The sequence below is a fragment of the Toxorhynchites rutilus genome, chromosome 2, assembly GCF_029784135.1.
Source record: "Toxorhynchites rutilus septentrionalis strain SRP chromosome 2, ASM2978413v1, whole genome shotgun sequence".
In the NCBI taxonomy this organism is placed as follows: Eukaryota; Metazoa; Arthropoda; class Insecta; order Diptera; family Culicidae; genus Toxorhynchites; species Toxorhynchites rutilus.
Window position 1 is genome coordinate 279,654,955 of NC_073745.1, and position 23,395 is coordinate 279,678,349.

Here is a 23,395-nt window from a genome sequence, read left to right on the forward strand (position 1 = left end):
ATGATATTGCTGCGGAATAAGAAAATATAGGAGCTAGATGTCGAAGAACAAATTATAGAGCGTTCAGAAAGCTTCAATTAAATTTCAAGAAACAATCAAGTTTATTATGCATTTTTTTTTTTGATAAAATTAATAACAAATTAAAAACTTTAGAGTTTTTGTCGCTCTAATTGTTGATAAAATTTACCAATTTAGATGTTTCATATAAAATACAAAATATAGAAACATAGAGTAACATTTTTTCTCATTTTTCGAACAGTACAACCAATTTTGCCAAGTTTTCGTAACTATTGATTGTACTTGTTTTTTATAGTTTATATGGTTGCGTGACCAAGGGCACTATATTTTAAATATTTTTTTCTTGAAAGCTTCTTCTTTCTAGAAAAAAGTTATTTATAGAAAAAGAGAAAAATCTGATTTTTCGGACCATCGGCAAACTCATAACTCGAAAACGATAAAAATCACATTTCTGATTTTCGATTATCTTGTGTGGAAAAACCAGAACTTTCAAGAAACATAAAAAAATATAGCGTCCTTGGATCATGTAAACTATAAGCAAACAAATACAATCAATAATTACGAAAACAAAATCCAACTGTTTTGCTAGTATAACATTTTTTCAAGAAAGACTAGCTAATTGGCTTTAATTTGATATATCGATCATGTGAAGCGGTCCAGTAGTTCGAAAGTAATTTTTTCAAATTGCATTTTTGCAATTCGAAAAAATTACAATACAAACAAATGTTTTCGGAATTTAGACAAATTTAATTAAACATATTTTTAGTTTTTTACCATGATATTTTTACCAATGTATTCATAAATCAATTTTATTGTAGCCAAGTGGAAAAAAGAATTTCTTTTATTGATCTAATCACTATCATTAGCAACACGTGGATGTTTGCGGTTAGATGATGTGGCGATATCTTCCTCATCCGAAGAAATCGGACGAGATCGTCTGCGTTCCAATGGTAAGCTGAAATCCTCGTCATCTGTAAAGATATTATTAAAATACTTTTCACTTTAAACATCAATGTCACTACCTTCATCGATAACTGTTGGCTGTGTTTTTTCGTTCAATCTATTGTAGCGAAGCATACACAGTTTCAAATCATTCCGAAATGAAACGGCTCTCTCAACACAAGGATCCTTTTCCATAAAATGTTTTACGAGGGTATCCGCTAATTTATTCCCGTCTTCGATATCACATGGCTTGATATCCCGGTCTTCATCGTCCTCTAAAGGCTCCGATGTGACTAAACTCTGCATCAGTTCATCATCTTCAATTTCGGTGTCTTCAAGAAGCTCTTCAACGTCTCTACTATCCATATCTTTGAATCCTTTCCCTCCAATTGCATGTGCCAGAATGAGAATTTCTGATTCTTCCACATTTGAAGGGTCTGTTGAACCAGCTTTCACGCATTCTGGCCATAGTGGCTTCCAGCACGAATTCAATGTTTTAGATTTCATAGAAGACAGAGCCTTTCCTATGAACGTCAGAGCGTCTCTTATCTTAAATTCTTTCCACGCTTGAATTACCGTCATCGTTTCATCGCTTTCAAGCTTTTCGAGGATGTACCGAAGACATTGTTTAATGTACAACTTCTTGAAAGCAGCAATTATTCCTTGATCTTGAGGCTGTAACAAAGAAGTTGTATTCGGTGGAAGAAACACAACTTGAACGTTTGGGTGCTTGATAACTAGGTGTCCTGGAGCGTTATCCAAAATCAAAAGCACGTGGAACTCCAAACCTTTTCCTTCCAAGTATGTTTTCACTTCCGGAATAAACATATCGTAAAACCATTCCTCAAAAACGGCTTTTGTGACCCACGCTTTAGTGTTAGCTTTCCAGTGCACTGGCAGTTTGTTGAAATCAGCCCCCTTCAACGAGCGGGGCGTCATAGCACGATTGATCAATAGCGGTTTCAACATAATGTCGCCTGAAGCATTACTGCAAAATAACAGGGTAACCCTGTCTTTGGCCGCTTTGAAACCACTGGCATATTGCTCCTGCTGCGTAATGTAGGTACGAGACGGCATTCTTTTCCAAAAAAGACCCGTTTCATCTCCATTGAACACTTGGTCACCATGATACGCACCTTCTTTTATGATCTTAGCGAGCTTTGGAGGAAAACTATTTGCAGCCGAAACATCGGCCGATGCGGATTCACCCTTGATTTTAACGTTGCGAATGGAATTACTACGTATAAAGTTATAAAACCATCCCTTACTCGCGGTAAAGTCTTTCTTTTTACTTGAAGACGGCTCATTCTTCTCTAACCAAAGGTAAAGGCTCAAAGCTTTCTCCCTTATTAATTCCTGATCCAAGGGTATTTTCTTCTGCGCGTGATCTTCGATCCACATATGAAGTGCCTTTTCCATCTTGACCATCAATGGATCTCGTGTATATGATGAGGATTTTGTTGCATAGATAGTGCCCTGAGCTGCTGTCTGTCTGATGCTATCTTGATTCTTTTTAATTGTACGCACAGTCGATTCGTTGATTTTTAAATTCCTGCCGACGTTTGCAACAGATTTCCCATCTTGAAGGGCATCCAAAATATTGAGCTTCATTTCCAAAGAAAGAGACACTCTTGATCTGTTTTTTTTGAAGGCGGTTTTTTGCGAAGCCATTTTAGAGTATGCCTTTAATCAAAAATTTTGAATACTGCTGACGTCTTCAGCTAACTGTCGAAAAGCGGAACTGCACACGATTACCCCCAAGGTTGGGTAACTCGCTGGGAACTGGCCGAACTCGACCGAACACAAACTGGCTAGACTCTACAACCACCACGGTTCAGGAACTGCACTTTCACTTTAACTTTCACTGCAAGGTTAAATCACGAATAACTTCTTAATGCGATTTCGTCCTTTTATATGTGTTCAGTTCCACACCGAACGAACTGAAGCGACAGCATCTAGCAGCACACATAATTTGCACACGACCCCACAAACCACGAGTACCCCTCCCACAGCGCAACTATGAGCTAGCCATCACCAACACACGCTGTGCCCGACTGCATAAAAATAAAATTGGTTCACTCCGACTGAACGGATCAGTGAAAAATGCAGTGTGAATGATCGCAAAATATACTATTTCAGAGTGCGATTTAGGCTGTAACGATGACAATGAGTTCAAATTTGACGATATATTGACGAATACTGTTCGGAATTGTTCAGTCATAGTGAACCAACTCTCAAAAAATACATCATTTAGTTCAGTCAGAGCGGACTTTGTACGTATAGGCAGCCAAATAACAGCCTTTTTTGGCATGATACTTGATGTTTTTTTACAACTATCATACATCACAGTATTGGCAGAGAGTAGCTCAAACTTCTGAGAACAATATTGAACGAAAAAATTAAATGCTTTGTAAATTGCAGAGCATTAAACTTTATGTTCGTTTTCTCGAAATCATAAAAATGTCACATGGCCCGGTCTGACTTAACACCGACCATATAACAGATAGGTATGCTTTTAGAACAATTCAATGTAGCCAATACATATATAAGATACTGTAGAAACAGTTTGTATACTCTTACATTTGAAATTTGTTGTTAAAATAGTAATTTGAGGCAGGGTTAAAATATGCTTCTACGTATTTTGGTCATGCCACCTAACCAAACAGCTCTTTACTTACCACTCGGTTGTTGCACGTTGGACGGAACAACAACTTGTAGCGATTTACAGATAATTCAAAGATAAAACAGGCATAAAATGCGTAAAAACCTACTTGTAACTACTTTCTAGTTGAATCTCTGACTGTTTTTTATTTATACAATAAGTATCTTCGGGAGCTGGGACCGACACTTATATTGTTCAAACGCTCTTGATGCGCGCTGAATGGGAAGCAGAGCACGAAAAAATCGGGGCTTAACGTGTTAAATCCATCGAAAAATGGATGAGCAATAAGCGGTAGAATCTGGACATTTTCAATCTGTACCCCCAACATGTTCCAGAAAGACAAAATCCTATGTTTAAAGGTGCTCCCCGCAGAAACAAGAGGAGCGCTATCGCGCTTCTCCGCACTCAAACGGTTAAACAGGTATTTACATGCAATCGGCCAAGGAGCTACCTTCGTGAAGCCTTGTGTCACGCAATATATGCACACAATATGCAATTTGTTTGAATATGGGTTGCATTTTATATCAATAATTCACTGACTATTAGTTTTTTACGTGTATTTTAAAATTTAGGGTGGTTTATTTTTACGCGGATTTTGGAATTTACGCGGTTTTTTTTTACGCGGATTTTGGAATTTACGCGGTTTTTTTTTACGCGGATTTTGGAATTTACGCGGTTTTTTTTTACGCGGATTTTGGAATTTACGCGGTTTTTTTTACGCGGATTTTGGAATTTACGCGGTTTTTTTTTACGCGGTTTTCGTTTACGCGGCACGTATCCCCCGCGTAAAAAGCGACTCCAGTGTAATGTCGATTAAAGCATACATCGCGTATATCTCAGTTCGTAAAAAACCGTGAAATCTGATTTTATTTATCAAAACAATTTATGTCGTAATTGGGTGTAACAAACATCGGTTTTATCATATGCACTATCGTAAAAAAGACTTGATCGACATCATATGCATATCAGGCAGATGCAGATATTTATTTATTTGGAGTGAGGGAAAAGCCCATTGCTCATTTTTTCTTAAATGGGCATGAAACCTCCTCTTTTTAGGCATCAACAGATTTAAATAATTCTAATGACACATACTGTACTTACATTTAACATCAAATATCTTATTCTACTCAATGGTAAACCTAGACTAAACTAATGGGACACAATATAATAAGCTAAACTAAACTAACGGAGCACTTCACGAATCCTACTTTTATTAGCATAGCGGGACAAATGGAAATCAAAAACACAATAACAACGATTAAACGCACGACACATACTACTGATTGGCTCATTGTGGCCGTAGTTTGTGCGGAATGTCGGAATTCAAGGGAAATCGTGCGAACGAAAGATGAAGTCAAGTCTTCTTGAGGCTTTAGTGGTTATATAACCTACGTGATTTTTGAAGGTTGGGCGTGAATGTAGGAGAATACCTAAATCCTTAACGATGGTTTTATGTTTGAGAGACGTATTCGCGTTGACGGCGGAATGGTGTCGACATCTGGATACGATATTAGTTTGTATGAGGTCAACTATTCTCTATCAGATTAGTCGACCCTAAGGCAGTTTTAAATTGCTAAAATTTGAATGAATTTTTTTTCTTTGCGTTATTTGCCTTCTATAAGTACGCTGTTCTGACCCCAATTTAAACTATTTTCTATCAATTTTCAGATATTCTCACCAAAACTTGCCATTATAATACAAAATTATCTTTAAACACAATTTGTGTATGATATTTTTTTACTACTTGCAAGCAAAAGTGATTTTAGTTTACCTAGAGTACTAATTTGGTTTGGTAAAAATAATTTTCATTCATAATTTTTATTTTAAAAGCACGTTTATGTCTTTTGCAAACCCATATTGTCATGCCTGCTCCCCCATTTCGTAATACGAAGCTCAATGCCGTCAACGCGGATTGGCGATGGTAAAGGGTGTGTCACATCAAATTGCATCACGGAAAAAACGCTGTAGAAATTTAATTTTTAGGAATTATATCTTCAGCTTTCGCTTATAATCAGATAAGAGTGTATAGATCACGTTGGCCATGCTTCACTGTCAATTTTTCGTAAATTTGGAAAAATGTCGTCGAACGAAAAAGAGCGTTGTGAATTAATCCTGTGCACTCATTTCGAGAATCCGGAGTTGTCACATCGGGACATCGGTAAGATGCTGGGAACCGTCCAATCCACGGTCAGCAGAGTACTAAAACGATACTTCGAGAACCTAACCATCGACCGGAAGGTGAAGAACGGCGAAAATGGATGCTCCGTCAGTGAAAAAGAACACAAGCGCGTAGTTAAGCAGTTTAGACGTGATCCGAGAAGTTCGGTCCGGGATGTCGTCAATAAGCTGAATTTGTCAAGTTCATTCGTCCAGCGGACCAAGCAGCGGGAGGGCCTGCGTACATACAAGGTTCAGAAGGCTCCTAACCGCGACGAAAGGCAAAACATGGTGGGGAAGACGCGAGCCCGGAAGCTGTACACCGAAATGCTGACGAAGCCGCATTGCCTGGTAATGGACGACGAAACCTACGTCAAAGCGGACTTTCGTCAGCTACCGGGCCTGTTGTTCTTCTCCGCAGAAGACAAATTCAGCGTTCCGGAGGAGATTCGCAAGCAGAAACTATCCAAGTTTGCCAAAAAGTACATGGTGTGGCAAGCGATCTGCTCTTGCGGAAAGCGGAGCGCCCCCTTCGTGATGACCGGCACGGTAAACGGGCTGGTTTACCTTAAGGAGTGCCTACAGAAGCGCTTACTACCACTATTGAAGCAGCACGAGGGCCCGACCATCTTCTGGCCGGATCTCGCTTCGTGCCACTATTCAAAGGACGTGTTGGAGTGGTACGAAGCCAACGGGGTCCCAAAGGGAATGAATCCACCCAACGCGCCGGAGCTTCGCCCAATAGAGAAATATTGGGCGATTATGAAGCAGACCCTCCGGAAGAACCCGGAGGCGGACTTCAAGAGAAAATGGATTTCTATTCAAAAAAAACTACAACCTGACGTTGTACAGAACCTTATGGACGGGGTAAAGAGGAAGGTGCGAGCATACGGGCTTGGGCTCGAAGTATGAATAAAAAGAAAATGCCAAAAGTTGTTTAATAGTTTTTATTTTACTGTCTAAAATTTTCAAAAGGATCGGTCTACTGGGCGAATTTCTACAGCGTTTTTTTCGTGATGCAATTTGATGTGACACACCCTTTATAATTGAAGTAATATGGGGAGCGTTTACGAGCAAATGAAATGACAAATGACATTTGTCGGCATTCAAACTCATCCGATTAGTTGAGCACCATTCGGAGAAAATATTAAGTTAATGTTGAAGATAAAGTGCGTCTTTTGGACAGATTATTACGCAGTAAAGTTTTAAATCGTCGGCGTGTGAGAGCTTGAAACATTTAAGTGTAAGGTTCACATCATTCAGGTACAGTAAAAATAGGAAAGGTCCGATATGGCTGCCCTGTGGAACACCCGATGTGACTGAGAATGGTTCCGATATAATGTCACCGATCTTGACAGAATTTGAGCGACCAACCAGGTAGGAATTGAGCCAGCCGAGTAGAGTACTAGAACAACCGAGAAATTCGAGTTTTGCTATCATGATTTCATGATTCAGTTTATCAAGGGCAGCTGAAAAATCGGTGTAGATAGCATCGACCTGTTTGCGATCTTCAATGGTTTTGATAATGAAGGATGTGTAGGTGAGATTGGTGCAAGTGGATCTTTTGGGCATAAACCCATGTTGAGTTTCAGACACGTAGCTTAGACAGTTATGCATGTCTCACAGTCTCACGTTTATCAATTTTTTTAAAGGAGGCGATCCGGCGTAGTGGTAACATCCATGCCTCTCACGCTAAAGGTCACGAGTTCAATTCACACCCGACATTCTTCAAACTTCGACAAATGGAAGTAATTGTGACGAACCAGCCAAATGAGTTGAAAGTCACTATAAAACAGATAAAAAAAAACTTTTTTAAACACTGGAAAAACGAAAGATTCCTTCCACATACTCGGGAATGTTCCTGTCGACAGAGAGCGATTGAAAATAGTTGCCAAAGGTTGGGAAATCGCAGAGCAACACCTTTTTAAAACAATAGATGGTATACCATCTGGACCTGGATTTGTTTAACATTTCAAACGAGCGCAACTGGATTCAATATTGTTAAGCGATATCTGTGGATGTGGGCCGATGGCTGGGCGAAGTGGTACGTTGACTACCGCTTCAGACGCCTGTTGTGGGTCAAGCATTTCATTTGTGAACACAGCTGAAAATTGTTCCCTGAAGAGGTCACCGATCCATGAGAGAGAAGCAGCTTCCTTTCTGCCCAGAATCATGGACACAGGTAGACCTACCTCTTTCCGTTGTTCGTCGATATAAGACTAAAATTTCCGAGGGTTGAGTGTGAGGCTCCGTTGTATCCCGTACAAATATGAAGTGAACTGCTTTTTATTGAGCCGTTTGTATTTGTAGTTACAAGCGATGTAATATGACGGTCCATAGGCATTTTGATTTCGCGACAGTTTTTTGAGGGCTGATCTTTTAATCGACTTGAGAAGTTTGAGAGTGGCATTTGACCAGGGAGGATATAGTGGTCTTCTACTAACTAGCTTAGGAGTGAATTGGCCAATTGCGTAGATTAGGACGGAAGAAAAATATCAACCGATGTTCTACGGACAGGTCGCGTAGCAAGTCATTCCAGTTGGTAGAGGACAGAAAATGTTTCATTCTGTTGAAGTCTGTTTTCTTAAAGTTAAAACAGATTATTTCCGCTGTTGAAGTGAATTCAGATGGAACACATTCGTTCATGAACAGGTTGAAAGGCGGATGATGCTGGCATTCCCTTACTATCGGGGCAGGGGCACTCGATACAGTTATGTCATTGGAGAGTTCTCGACTGTCAAAGCAGAGATCGAGAAGGCGACCGTTAGAGTTGTGAACCGAGTTGAGTTGGACGAGCCCTGCGGTGCTGTAGTCATCCAGTTTGAGTCACATAAAGGTATAATTTGAATCAATGTACTGTCGTTATACGCATAGTTGCCCCATGTTACTTTTTGACAAATTTTCACTTTTCTCCATAGAACGATGTCTTTATTGCTACTCTTCCGGAAAAACACAAAAAAGGTATTGTATGTTCCAAGCTTTTGAAAAAAACATCAAGCTCAATTGTCCCATGTTGATATTCTATTCATAACTGTCCCACAATGTATTTTTTGTAGATCCATATCAAATAAATCGGTTTAAGTACAAGAATTTCATGTCACGCTTTCAGCAGGGCTAATGCTCTCATTTCTGGTTTGGAAGAACGAACTAATTCTCAAACAAATAAAAAAAAATAGCAGAACACGTGTACATCTTGTCAGCGAATGCCTAATAACAATGAGATTTATATTTTGCAAAGTATTGCAGGTCACTCACTTCATCATAAAACGATGTTTTTTGCATAATCTTTCGGAAAAACACAAATAAACGCATTGTTTATTCCCAGTATTTCAAAAAACAACATCAAGTTCCATTGTCCCATGTGGATATTCTAGGCATAACTGTCCCACCATGAATTTTTAAGCCCGTAACCAAGATTGATTCATTCAAATGAAAGGATCTTTTCACATTTCATTAAACAATAGTTTTCTGCTTATAAAAAACTCAGTGTATTGTAAAACCGAAATACTTAAAGCATCTGGTAGACAAATATGCTAGAAAACTTTGAATGCGTTTTTCTCAGTTGCTGGTTTTGGAACATGTGACAACTATGCGTAGAAAGGCAGTGTAGTGTTGAAATAAAAATCGTGTTATATGCTGTGGAATATCATTCAAAAGTTAATCATAATAACGGGTGTTCAATAAAAAATGAGAATTTCGTTCAGTGATATAGTAAAAACAATAAAAATATCTTTCGAGCAATTCAGTATTTTTTATTAAAACCATAATGGTTGTTCTTAAAAAAAAATCAGTAAATGTTGGCAAAGCGGCCGTGTTCAGCTGTACTGCGCAACTTGGTTGAGATGCTCTCACAAGAGTACTGGACGGCTTGGTGTCCGTGGCCCGCCAATTATTCTTGGCACCAGGGCACTGAGGGAGTCGAAAATATCCTAGACCGGACGGCACTGGGGCAAGTTGGTCGGGTTCGGGTGGGTATCTACGGTATCTGTTCTTCCCCGAAGTACGCCAACGTCTTTTGGCATAATGGAAAGACGCCCTGTCCGGCCAGAAGACATACTCCCTCCCAATCAGAATGATGTTCCTCTAAGAACGGAACCAGTATCTTTTCCAGGCACTCCTTCTGGTTGATGGCAAGTCCGCTCGGCTTGTTCAACCAGGGCTGAGAAATCCCTTTGTCGGAGATTGCAATATACAGCATAACTTTCTTCTCAAACTTATGCTTGTATTTGTACTTCATCCCGGGAGGTGTGGACGCCTTGTCGTCGGTACAGTATCGGTTATTGCCGGGATTGTGGGACTTTGATAGCGGAAAATAACTCTCGTCATCCAGCACAAACGATGTCTCGCGATAATTCTTCGTCATCCATCTGCACTGAGGTCGTTATCTGCTCGTCCGTGTACTTTGGAGACCTAGTCTTCTTCCGACAGACGATGTCATCCTGTTTGAGGGCTCTGTGGATGTAGGAATGGGAGCAGCGAAATTTTCTGTCGGCGTCACGCAAACTTGTACCGTCCTTGTTGTCGAACAGCTTTTTCAGAGATTCCTTCTTCTTTTTTGTCATGACCTTCGCCGGACGGCCACTACCGGTCTTCTCGATGTTCCGGGATACCAGGATCCGGTAAACAGTGCTCACCACCACTTTCGTCTCGAAAGTGGTCTACTGTGAACTTTTTTCCTTGACTTTCACGCGTTTCGAAGAACCGTACAACGCGCTCGCGGGATGCTTGTTGTTTCGACGCCATCTTTGATCGAACTGACAGCACCCGAGTGAAAAGAAATGAACAACCCGTTTCTAGGGAGCCCAGAGAGCAATTCTCTCGGCGAGAAAAAAATATACGCTCTTCACTTTTTTTTACAGAAAGGTATTGAAAGCATTCTCATTTTTATTGAACACCCATTAGATTGTTATTGAATACATATTACATCATATTATAAATCTGACACTTCAAGACGGATCTATGGTACAAGGTGTGGTCGTTTGGTTACTAAGATGAATAGGGGAGCGGTATATGAAAACAGTACGAAAGAAGTCGTTTACCTGAAGCATACAAGAGAGATGTTAAACACAAGCGCTAAAAATTCAGCATTCTCTCAATAAGTTCAGTGGTAGTCAGTTGTTACTAAGATTTGTACTTTTATTTCAAAACAGAACACACTGGAGTTTCAAGATGGCTGCAGTGGGGTTTTGTCATATAGACCAACCTAATAATATACCCTATGATCTGAAAGTACCGGAAATTTTTAAATAAAACAAAATAGAGTTAAATTTCAGGCAAATTTCTCTTATCTCCTTCAAAATATGATCCATTTGAAGAAACACATATGTGCCAACGCTTGACCCAGTCCTCCATGCTTCCCTGGTAGGCCGACGATGGGATGGCCTTTAGTTCCCTCGTCGCATTCACTATGATCTCCTCGAAATTTATTTTCACCATCTTCTACTCGGGGAACAAAAAAAGTAGCACGGGGCCATATCGGATGAATAAGGTGCTTGATCGATGGTATTTACTCGATGTTTGGTCCAATAATTCAGTACAATTCGGGCTCGGTGCGATGTCGCGTTATCATCATGCAAAATCCAAGAATTGTCAGCCCACATTTCCGGCCGTGTGGCAAATTGGAAAAAGTTGAATGATGTAGACCAGGGTTTCTCAAAGTGGTCGATATCGACCCCCAAGGGTACATAAACGAAAATTGATTTTGGGGGTCGACGAGGTCTGAAAATCGACCCCCATGAAATAACAAAATTATTAGAAATATTTATGATGCTGCATAAGTTGTGTTACGTGAACTACCATATACGAATGACTAATATTTTAGTAGAAAGCATCATTACTGTACATTTTAAAAACTCAACAAGATGAAAAGAAAAAAAAGTACAAGATAAAAAATTCGGCAAGTAAAAAAACGTGAACAGGTTCGCGCAAGACAATATGTTTGAGCGTACAAGTCCTTCAGGTATGTTTCAAATTTCTCTATGTTTAAACAATATACGCGATTTAACACGAAAAAGTTATCATCAAATTACGGTTTAACCGAATGAGTGCGGAGCAAATTTTGTGAGCATATGCCAAAACTCCGGATGAGTTTGGGTATATTTTAAAAAATACTAAAGAACGCATATAAGTGATTAAATCACAAAAGTTGTATTAATTAGAAAAGAAACACACATAAAAAGTGAGTTTTATAAAAAAAATTAACATTAACTTGTATATATATAATTTTTACATTGTATATAATGAGAATATTATATTTATATCATTTAACTCGCAATTATCGTTTGCAGCATAAAGCGCGTGAAGTCCTCTTTTACAAATGTCCCCGAAAGTCGAAATCCTACGTTAAGAGGTGTCAAGTCGGAAATATTTACATCAAACAAGAGGAGCACTATTGCGTTCCCCTGGATTCAAAGGGTTAACATGCTCCTGATATTCTACAGTATGTTTTATATGGTTGCCCTTAGGTTGCAAATTCATTTGCGTTCTGAAATACGTTGGAGCAGGTTGGAGCTTGAATGATAATACACTAATCTACTAATTCAATTCAAGAGATTACAACATGTTTACATAGCTCAATAAAGTGAATAAAGTGCTAGAATAAAGTGACTGAAAAAGAATTTACAAAATGCTTGGTCACAAAAAACATTTTTCAATTATTTCAGGAAATTGAAGATTAGTCGCGTAGAGGGAGAAATGTTATTTAATTTATAATAGACCAAGAGATTTTTTGTGCAGCTGAACAAGTCTACATTAACCAGAAATGAAGTTCTGTTGTTAGGGTATGTTTGATATAAAGGGTGTGTCACATCAAATTGCATCACGGAAAAAACGCTGTAGAAATTCGCCCAGTAGACCGATTCTTTTGAAAATTTTAGACAATAAAATAAAAACTATTAAACAACTTTTGGCATTTTCTTTTTATTCATACTTCGAGCCCAAGCCCGTATGCTCGCACCTTCCTCTTTACCCCGTCCATAAGGTTCTGTACAACGTCAGGTTGTAGTTTTTTTTGAACAGAAATCTATTTTCTCTTGAAGTCCGCCTCCGATTTGACAACTTTTGGGTTCTTCCGGAGGGCCTGCTTCATAATCGTCCAATATTTCTCTATTGGGCGAAGCTCCGGCGCGTTGGGCGGGTTCATTTCCTTTGGCACGAAGGTGACCCCGTTGGCTTCGTACCACTTCAACACGTCCTTTGAATAGTGGCACGAAGCGAGATCCGTCCAGAAGATGGTCGGACCCTCGTGCTGCTTCAATAGTGGTAGTAAGCGCTTCTGTAGGCACTCCTTAAGGTAAACCTGCCCGTTTACCGTGCCGGTCATCACGATAGGGGCGCTTCGCTTTCCGCAAGAGCAGATCGCTTGCCACACCATGTACTTTTTGGCAAACTTGGATAGTTTCTGCTTGCCAATCTCCTCCGGGACGCTGAATTTGCCCTCTGCGGAGAAGAACAACAGGCCCGGCAGCTGACGAAAGTCCGCTTTGACGTAGGTTTCGTCGTCCATCACCAGGCAATGCGGCTTCGTCAGCATTTAGGTGTACAGCTTCCGGGCTCGCGTCTTCCCCACCATGTTTTGTCTTTCGTCGCGGTTAGCAGCCTTCTGAACCTTGTATGTACGCAGGCCCTCCCGCTGCTTGGTCCGCTGGACGAATGAACTTGACAAATTCAGCTTATTGGCGACATCCCGGACCAAACTTCTCGGATCACGTCTAAACTGCTTAACTACGCGCTTGTGATCTTTTTCACTGACGAGCATCCATTTTTGCCATTCTTCACCTTCCGGTCGATGGTTAGGTTCTCGAAGTATCGTTTTAGTACTCTGCTGACCGTGGATTGGACGATTCCCAGCATCTTACCGATGTCCCGATGTGACAACTCCGGATTCTCGAAATGAGTGCACAGGATTAATTCACGACGCTCTTTTTCGTTCGACGACATTTTTCCAAATTTACGAAAAATTGACAGTGAAGCATGGCCAACGTGATCTATACACTCTTATCTGATTATAAGCGAAAGCTGAAGATATAATTCCTAAAAATTAAATTTCTACAGCGTTTTTTCCGTGATGCAATTTGATGTGACACACCCTTTATTAAAGACGGAAATATGTGCCAAGAAATTATTTTTGCTACATACACTCGACAAAAAAATTAGAGGAACGGAGGGCGAAGTCGGAAATTTCAAGCGATTTTTGACATGCTGCCGTTTTTTCTAGCTGATTATTCAAATTTTGGAGTAAATTAAAGGAGCATTTAATCGTAAATTGTACCAAAAATACAGAACGCTCTGCGTACTTTCAGAATGAACGATTCGTAACATTCGTTTCTATGAGTTTGTAGGTGAGGAGTGCGTGTATGTGTGGAAATGTATATGTATACATGTGAGTATCATCACTCCTTGCAATTCTCGTACCTACAAATGCATGAAAACGAAAGTGGCGAATCATCCATTCTGAGAGTACGCAAAGCATTCTGTATTTTGATGCAAAGAATTTTAATAATGTTTTTTTCGACAAAGTAACAATTTATCCTTGTGCAGAATTTATTGTAGTTCTCAAAACTGGCTTTCGATTTGCGGTGTGATGGTCGTTTATTGAAAATTCATCATCAAAGACGAAGGAGTAATTTTTCATTCACACAGAAATATCTCTGTATGGAAATTTTTTACCGACAAAGCTATTCCATGGAACTGATGACTATTCCATGGTGACTGATGGTGCACCATCTATGGTTGGTCATCATCGTGGTTTTACAGCTCACTCAAAGTAACAACTGCGTAATATTTTGGTAGTTGCGGATAGATTGGTTTGGGATTTGAATGTTTTTGACGTAGGACTACGTCTTTCATTTCTGTGCCGGGGTGTAAATTCAAAGTTTCGAAAACGAGAGAGTGACGCTGGAGTGCAAGGTTTTGGACGTTAATACCTCTTTACCGGCTGAATGGAGTGGTATAATAATCACTTCATTCGAACGATAAAATGTCAAAGAATTTTGTGATTGTCACTTATTGGTCCAAAAAATCGCTTCAATAGCTTAAAAATTGCTTTGAAAACAGGCCTCAATCTAACTCATTGATGATGGTTGCTTTTGTTGTGATCGGAGTGTATTCCCGAACACGGACGCAAAACCAAGGCACCTGGAGAAACCGTCATCGCGAATGCATGCATGCTGTGATTTCTTTCACTCGCCTGCAAATGTACTCGAGCAAGGTATAAAGGTAAATAAGATATTGGCATTCGGTTCCCGTGATGCATTCGTATCCAAGAGCACCAGTTTCTGTTTTGCTTTAGCATGGAATGGTCATGAAGGAATGGTTGCTTGAAATTGCGGTCGAGCGAAGGAAGATTTGTGCATTCGGTTTCAGTGATGCAATCTTATCCAAGAGCATCAGTTTCTATTCTGCTTCCGCGTGGAGTGGTCATGAAAACTCTTGTGAATTATTCTCACGAAAGCAAAAGCGAATTATGTATGTAATTTCATCAGTTACCTATGCAAAACCACGCAACCCCAACGGTTATTACCATTAATTACACTTGATATTTACTAAATATTATTTCTATTTATTTTATTGAATATGATTAGATTTTTTTTTGTATTATAGTGACTTTCAACAGTTTTGGCTGGTTTGTCACATTACTTCCATTTTTGGAAGAATGTCGGGAGTGAGAATCGACCTCGTGACCTTTTTCGTGAGAGGTACGGATGTTACCACTGCACCAGCCTCCATGAGAAAACAATGTTAAGTTTACTCATTTAACTAGCTGCAATGTCTTTCAATTGATAGTTATTCAGTGAGAAAAAATAACTAAAGATATGGTTTTCAATGAAATTTGACTATAGCGGTCTGAGGTATGACTTAATTCTGGAAAAGGGGTCTATTGCCCAAAACAGTTTGAGAACCCCTGATGTAGACAAACGCCAAGCAGACACAAATGATCGGATGGCACTTAAACCTGACAGATGTGCGTCTTGAGGTCGTACCGACATAAGAAAAATAAATGGTAAATCGGCTCCCGCATGCACGGTACGTTTAAATAAAAAAATCACGGTACATTCTGATCATAGGGTACTTCAAAGCAACTTAGTTTATTTTGCTTTGCAAGGTTGCCAAGTTGGTTTACAAATAGTATCCAATTATGTAGAACTACGTTTTGAATTGATTGAGGGAACAATTTTTTTTTATAATTGAAATCGTCCATATGAATTTCCTGAGTTATTAAGGTTAATGATTTTGGTTTGTCGAGTCGAAAATATGATCATGGTTTGTCCATTTTTTTGAACGCTCTAATTCAGCACACCTTTGTCAAATCAGGTGTTCGAATGTTTCAAAACATATAAATAAAATTGTCTTTTTCATGATTTACAATAGTTTTATAGTATATTTTTACGGAATCACAATGTTTTAAACGATTATAAAATACAACATCTATTGGTGTCAATGCGCCCCGCATTCGAGTTAGCTTTTAATCGATCACCAGATGAATATTTCGCACGTATTCAGACCTTTAATTACAGATGCCGTGCGAAATAGCTGCTGCTTGACAATCCAACTACCGGAGTTCGAATCCCATCCCAATTTACTCGACCGATTGAATAGTTCTATTTCTACTAACATAAACGTTCTCGTATACCACCCTTTTTTTTGATAACGCGTTTTAGACGGCGAACAAAATTCTTCATGCACAACTCTAACATTCCGACTTCGATGCTGTTGAAAATCCGAGTTATTTCTTCTTTAAGTTCCTCCAAATTTTGTGGCTTATTAACATAGCAACGGTCTTTCACGTACCTCCAGAGGAAGTAATCGACGACGAGAAATGTTAAAATTCTTACCATAAGAGGACAAAGTTTCCTGAAGGCTTCGGTTGCTCGAGTACGATTTCACTAAAAATACACGTTCTTGTGTACGAGAGAAGGCCGTACCGAAAAATAAATTCCAGAAACCATTTCGAAGATATATATGCTGTATATAGCAGAATTGCGAAACACTCTCTAAATCTAAATTATGTGTTTGAACGTAATACTAAGGCATCAAATCCGAAAGAGTGTTGATTTTAATTCAAACATGGGTTGACACAATTCATCAAAGCGTATGCCTTATCGACACGTTCATTCCTAGAAATTTGTTCATACTGATTGAGTCATCTGCCAGCCTCACCGAGTTGGCAAAATCCAAACTTTTTACAACTTTGTTACATCAGCTTTGGTGGTAGGCGATAATTGACTAAAAATTCACACATTAATTAAAAACTGCTTTAGCCCTTTAGCAGCTGTAATGTGCATTTTAGATGGAAACAGAATAGTTTTTTAAAGTGATTACAAACGTAGTGCATGGCAACGTGTAATTACTGGCACAAAGAATAGTTTAAAAATGAATATCACAGTCAGATGATAAGATACCGTTTCCTGTGCCAAAGTTACGAAAATTATTGAGATTTCCACAGATTCGATGAACATAATTTGTTGTTGATTCTGAAAATAAATTTTGTAAGGAGATCCGTAAGTACACAAGGCCTATGAAAGAAAAAAAAATAAAAGGTCATGAATAAGGACCCGTTTCATCATGTTCATGTAACCACAAATTAAAAGTTAATTTTTAATATCCCTCTAGCACTACGATGAGTCTAAGCTATCTTGTTCATATCAGACAATAAGGAGTTGAAAGGGTTATACCACTACTATATAAACATCTCTAGATGGTATAATAGCAGTAAAGCATCAACTTTTGCTTCACAAGAAAGTCCACATTATCTGCAATGATGTATCTGCTTCTCTTGATTGTGAGTATTGTACCACTGAAAATACAGGCAATTCTAATGTGTATCGTGTTTTTTCTCCAATTACAGACGATTATGATAAGTCCACACGATATCCTTACGCATCCTCCCGGAGACAGTTCCGTGCAACAGTTCGGGCATCCAATAGCCAAACGGGAGCTCATTTTCCCACCTCCTTTCGAGATAGAAGATGTGGACCACGGGTTTGAAAAGATACAAACAGAAAAGAACAACGAAAGCAAGAGAGCTGATCCTGCGCCCGGAGATTCGTCTGATTCCTCATATGATGATGATTTCGTTCAGTAGTTTCGGATTTGTAGATACATAATAAAAAAAAAACTGAGTTCAATCCAGATGTGGATTCTGCGCAGCACACTTTGCACCTTGTCAATCAGTGGAAAGTTTTCATGGCCCCTCACGATTTTTATCTCTCTCCGTTTGTAAATAAATATAATAACAAATGCCAATATTTTCATGTGCCGTGTTTTATGGAGTGTATAAAGTACACCTGCTGATACTTTGGGCAATTCCCCATCTAGTTATTTCCAGTGATGATGCCATTAGCCGCAGCAGCATGGAAAATGCCTTTGACATGTTTACGTTATTTGTAATAAATATTTGAGGCCATAAACGATCATATTCTGAGGATTGAAGGGTGCACTTTGGGGATCCCACCAGCTCGAAGTTATCATATGTATTCAATTTCCACAGAAATATAACCATTTATGTATTTTCAAAATACGAGGGTCGTTTGAAAAGTTCGAGCAAAGTCAGAGTGATGGCACTACTGGCTCCTATCGAGGTTATGTTTAGTTAGTAGCATTCCTTGGAAGAACGCACACTAAGTTTCAGACAGACTGGTCCGTTTCTTTGTGTTGGGCATCATTGAGCATTTCTTCTGAAAGCATGTCGTACCATTTTCATAAGCTCAGAATCAACCACTATGGATGATTCTGAGCAACTTTCTCTTTGATTGTTTGGAATGAGATGCGAGGCTTGTGCCGTTTCTCAAGTTTGGTTCGTGTAAGAATCAGTAGTACAGTATTATATTTCGTCTTTTGTAGAAGTACCATATGGAGGTAATCGGTGATACATTTTTGTGACAGCTTTTGCCAATTGAAGTTTGTGTTTATTCCTTTGGAACGACAAACAGTCGAGATAAAAAATACTCCGGGACGAGAATCGAATCGATAGTATGTTTAAATAAATGTGAGTTTTGACTAGTTTTTTGACTATTCCAGAAAACGAGTCGAGGAGACGAGCGCTCGTCTCGTTTGTTTTGTGGTATTCCAGATGACGAGCTTGAATCAGTCGAATCGTTTGGTTTTTTATGTGTTTTTCACCTAGTTGATTTAAAACATCGGTATTCTTCTGCTCCGCCTTTATCTTCAAAAATTGTTTCACGGCTAAATTAGTATTGCATAACCAATGTATGTTTTCAGCTGCAATCATCAAATTCAATTCAGTGTAAGATTTTACAGATTTTCAAATGGGCCTTGTCCAAACATCACAGCCAAATGTAAACATTGAACTCATATCCAGGGATGCCAGATGACTGTTTTGATATATTAACACGGCATGAAAAGTGTTTTCACATCATATTGAACGAGAATAAGAAATTCATATCAACTACTTTATTGGAAATACATGCATATAGATTCAAAACATTTCTTGATAAATCGTTGGTTAGATGAACAAACATTGCCGTCAATAAATCCATAATAACAAAACGTCTGAGTGATGAAACCATATGCTCGAGAAAAAATATCAATGAAAGATATATGGAACTTATTCCATTTTGTTATGTTTTCAACATTTTGGCACTGAGAAAAGAGTATCGATTGATCAATTTTAAAAATGTTTGTTGTTTTTCTCAAAATAAAAACATATATTCTCATCTGACATCACTGATCATACCAAGAAAATGTGACTGAAGTCTCCCCAGTCTACCAAATAAAATATTTCAATGAAACTCGTGTACTGGAATAGGATATTTTGCTCGTCTCGACAGTGACTGAAACCGAGACGAGACGAGACGAATTGCTCGTCTAGTTTTCTGGAATAGGGGCCCTTTATTCAACTTGAATGTTATAGGAATTGATCACTTCCATGTTAAGACTTACGTGACCAGAGCACCAGAGAATTAGACTTCAAATATAACATTTGAAAGAAACTAAAAAATGATTCACTTGCAAACTAAGAAATTTATACGTAATTTTGGAACACCTGCGTCGTGGCGCTTGTTATACAAATGAAACACAAATTTCTACATTACTCGAGGATTAATCAAGCAAATGAAACCAAAATAGGCATGAGGGGGTTGTAGGGTGAAATCAATGTTTCTATGGTAGTTAGATACTCCTCCCCCTTCTCTTAGGGGGGGTTGCCATACAAATGAAAAACAAATTTCTGCATAACTCGAAAACTAATCAAGCAAATGGAGCCAAATTAGGCATGTGAGGATTTCAGGTGGCACGAAACGTTTCTATGGTGAATTGACACTCCTCCCCCTCTCTAAGTGGAGAAGAGGGAAGGGGTCTGTCTTTATTCTATCCTATTTTCTGTATCAATCATTTATTCCATGCAACGGAGAAATATGTTATTTGCAAGTGGTTGAAAAATCTTGAACCAGAATTGTGTCTGAAAATAATCTGATATTATAATGATGAGTTTTGGTCGATTAGAAGATCAATCAATGAACAGTTCTGCGATTGGACTCATGAACTTGCGCTTAGTAAGAAAACGTGAATTTTTGAAGGTATTGATAATGAAAAAAAAAATTGGGCGAAACAAAGTTTGCCGGGTCAGCTAGTATTAGATAAATATAAGCTTTTCCTACAAATGGCAAATGCAGTATCTATTGCTCATCCAATAGACCAGGGAATGATTCGAAATATAAAACTAATCTACAGAGAAAAAATTGAAACGACAATCGTGATAAATTCAGAAACACTGAACAAGGCACTTGAAAAACATTGAAACATGTATTATTTTGGATTTTTACTATTCGAGTCTTGGCACCATGTTTTATCAACCCCAATCACCAAATCATGAAAGCGAATAGGTTTGGTGCAGTTGAGAAATACTCTGTCAAACTTGTTTATGAATCCTGCTCCTGAGACTCGAATAGTTGTACCGGAACTCGAAGAAGAAAGAATACTGTATACTGTTTTTAAGAAATATACGAGAAATTGCTATGGGAAAAGCTTTGCAACAATAATCTCGATATGTTATGTTGCATTGTGATATGTAGTTCTACAGCTCATGTGATAAATAAGGTAACAAATGTTTTTCTATATATAATATTTTGCACGTCACAGGGAAAAAAAGTATGTAAATTATACATATTGTAGATTTTTTATTTGTTATTACAAAATAAATCTGTTTCTAATATATCACGTTTCCATTATATTGGGTTGGGGATATCTTTTTCCCCAACCCAATATAATTGTCATATTGTATATTGTCAATATATGGCAACACTTAAACATATCTTGTGTTGTACTTATCGCATCGGGTCATACTATACCACTATTTAAAGACGACAATCTGTGCTACAAGTGTCGTTTTGACAGTGTTGTGATTGTCCTTTTCAGTCTCAAGTTATAGCGCGTCAAAGATGGAGTCCACCAAGCAAGAAATTCGCCATATTTTACGTTTTTACTACTTGCGAAGTAAAAGTGCAACGAAGGCGGCCGAAAAAAATTCGTGTAGTTTCTGTAACGATTCGCACAGCACAGCGTTGGTTTGATCGATTTCGTTCTGGTGTAGTGGCTGTCGAAGATACACCACGTACTGGTAGGCCAATCGTTGTGGAAACCGATGAAATCGTTGAAATCATTCAAGTAGACCGGCATGTGAGCACTCGCTTTTGGGAAATGAAGTTGCCTTCTAAATGGCAACAAGTTTGCGAACAAAACGGCGCATATTTGGCTTAAATTGGATAATTTTAAGTATGTTAAATGAAGCGTCAAACTTCGATCAGAAATACGACATTTCTTTTTCCACAACCCTATATTTTGCATCTTGTGTTAATAGACGGAATAAGCTTATGTTTAGCAGCAATGATAAAATAATGATCCGAGAGATTAACGTGATATTCGAGATGCATTAATAGGTGCCTGCTTACAAACTGCTATTAAGCGCATTACAACACGTGTTTTATCACTAGCTTATAGGGGAGCGCGAATTTATTTAGGAATGAAAATTAAATTATGTTATGTAACGATCATGACAATCCTTCTGATTAACGTAGCAAAATGCCCAAAAATCTACATTGTATTCATAGAATTCCCAATAACGTAGCCCTGAATCACACATCTTCTACAAAGTGCAAAGTCTAATAACTGCAGTTGTGAATATTCTGACTTACATCGAAAATCAGTTACATCATTACTCTTACTCATCTCCCGAGGAATCTCGCTAAATGGATGAGAATGAATGAGTGTTGTTCTTGTTTTCCGGCTAGAATAGCCAAGTCATCCAGCTTCCTTCCGGAACAAAAATATTAACCCAGCTGGTGTGATACCGAAACACGTTCACACATATCAATACCTGATTGTCTTCCTCTACCAATACCGGTTCGTACGCCGAGTCATCCTCGGTGGACGGGAGGCCAAATGTGCGGAGGAAGTGGGCTGGAAAAGTGCGAAATTTGAGCGTTTTGTAGTAATATAAAAATCAAGGTGAGGATACATTCGCGAATCAGTAACAATCGAAAAATCGAGGGAGAATCAAGTGATGACAAAGAATTCGGTGGGCTCCAAGAAAAGGTGGATAATAAAATTTTTACAAGTGTAGTGTAATAAAGATGGAAATGAGAGTTACAGTGAAGGTAAATAGCATGAAAAACGAAAGTGATAGTGGAAAGAATATTGAAAAGATCAATAATACGTGATCTTGCCTAGCAGTCAACTGACGAAAGCTTGTTTCGTGTATTTTCAGATGATCATATTTTCGGCGCTTTTCACCGTAGTCGTGTGTTTGCCGCGAACCTTTAGTGAGAATGGGTTGTCAAAAACGGTTGCGTCGGTTACCACAGAAACGCGAAAGCTTCAAGTGAACCATCCTACAATTCTCGTCATGTCGAATCCTGAGTTTGGTGATGAGCACAAACGAACCAAGCGAGCGCTTCTTTTTCGACCTCTGTTCGTCTATCGCCAGCAGCAGGTCAACAAACAGCGTCTCCAAAAACAGCGGGAGCAGCAACAGCAGCCTGTTACTGCAGCCCCAACTAGAAGTCCACCCAGACCCCAGAGGCCAATCTACGCATATCAGTACCCATATATGAGGTACTGATGTTATTCGAATGCACATCGAAGCAAACGCAATGCAGGGATGATCGACCAATGTGTGCTCACAGTTATTGACTCTGGAAAAAAACACATTGTGCTCTCACTGTGACAACGTTTTTCATATCCTCAGTAATTATAACTATCATTAACACGACAGTGCTAAAATGTCGTTTTGTTCAACGGGGGTATCTACTTCCGAAATTATATTTATTCAACAAACGAATCGCATCAAATGTGATAACAAAAATGACATTGACATTGTGTAAGTTATACGGAAGCTTTTTGCTATTTTTTAGGATAGTTACATGTTTTGAATAGAATAAAATTTGGAATTTACTAGAAATAATATGTCGCTGTATAGAAAGTGTATCCGAATACCCTTTAGATTTCTGGAAGGTTACTTTTCTTCTCAGTAATCAAGGGAGACTTTTGTCTCGAGGTTTTTTTAGTTTCCAGTTAGTAATAATCGCACCTCGGATGAACATTGTTGATTACGATATCGCCACTGTGCTAAGGTAGTCTCGATATAATTCACTCGCCTTTTTT

The 23,395-nt window shown here is 38.7% G+C and overlaps 2 protein-coding genes across 2 annotated transcripts; one reads left to right on the top strand and one right to left on the bottom strand.

Annotated features, from left to right (window-relative positions):
* Window positions 1–867: 867 nt before the first annotated feature.
* On the bottom strand, window positions 868–2,379 carry LOC129766920 (tigger transposable element-derived protein 1-like). The gene is made up of 2 exons (XM_055767520.1): window positions 1,041–2,379; window positions 868–989 (listed from the first exon to the last, which is right to left on the bottom strand). Exons 1-2 carry the CDS (start codon window positions 2,377–2,379, stop codon window positions 868–870), a joined length of 1,461 nt encoding a protein of 486 aa, XP_055623495.1.
* Window positions 2,380–22,250: 19,871 nt separating this feature from the next.
* LOC129770890 (uncharacterized) lies at window positions 22,251–23,121 on the top strand. Its single transcript, XM_055774061.1, has 2 exons — window positions 22,251–22,389; window positions 22,500–23,121. The coding sequence occupies exons 1-2, from the start codon at window positions 22,366–22,368 to the stop codon at window positions 22,851–22,853; spliced, it is 378 nt and encodes a 125-aa protein (XP_055630036.1). The 5' UTR covers window positions 22,251–22,365; the 3' UTR covers window positions 22,854–23,121.
* Window positions 23,122–23,395: the final 274 nt, after the last annotated feature.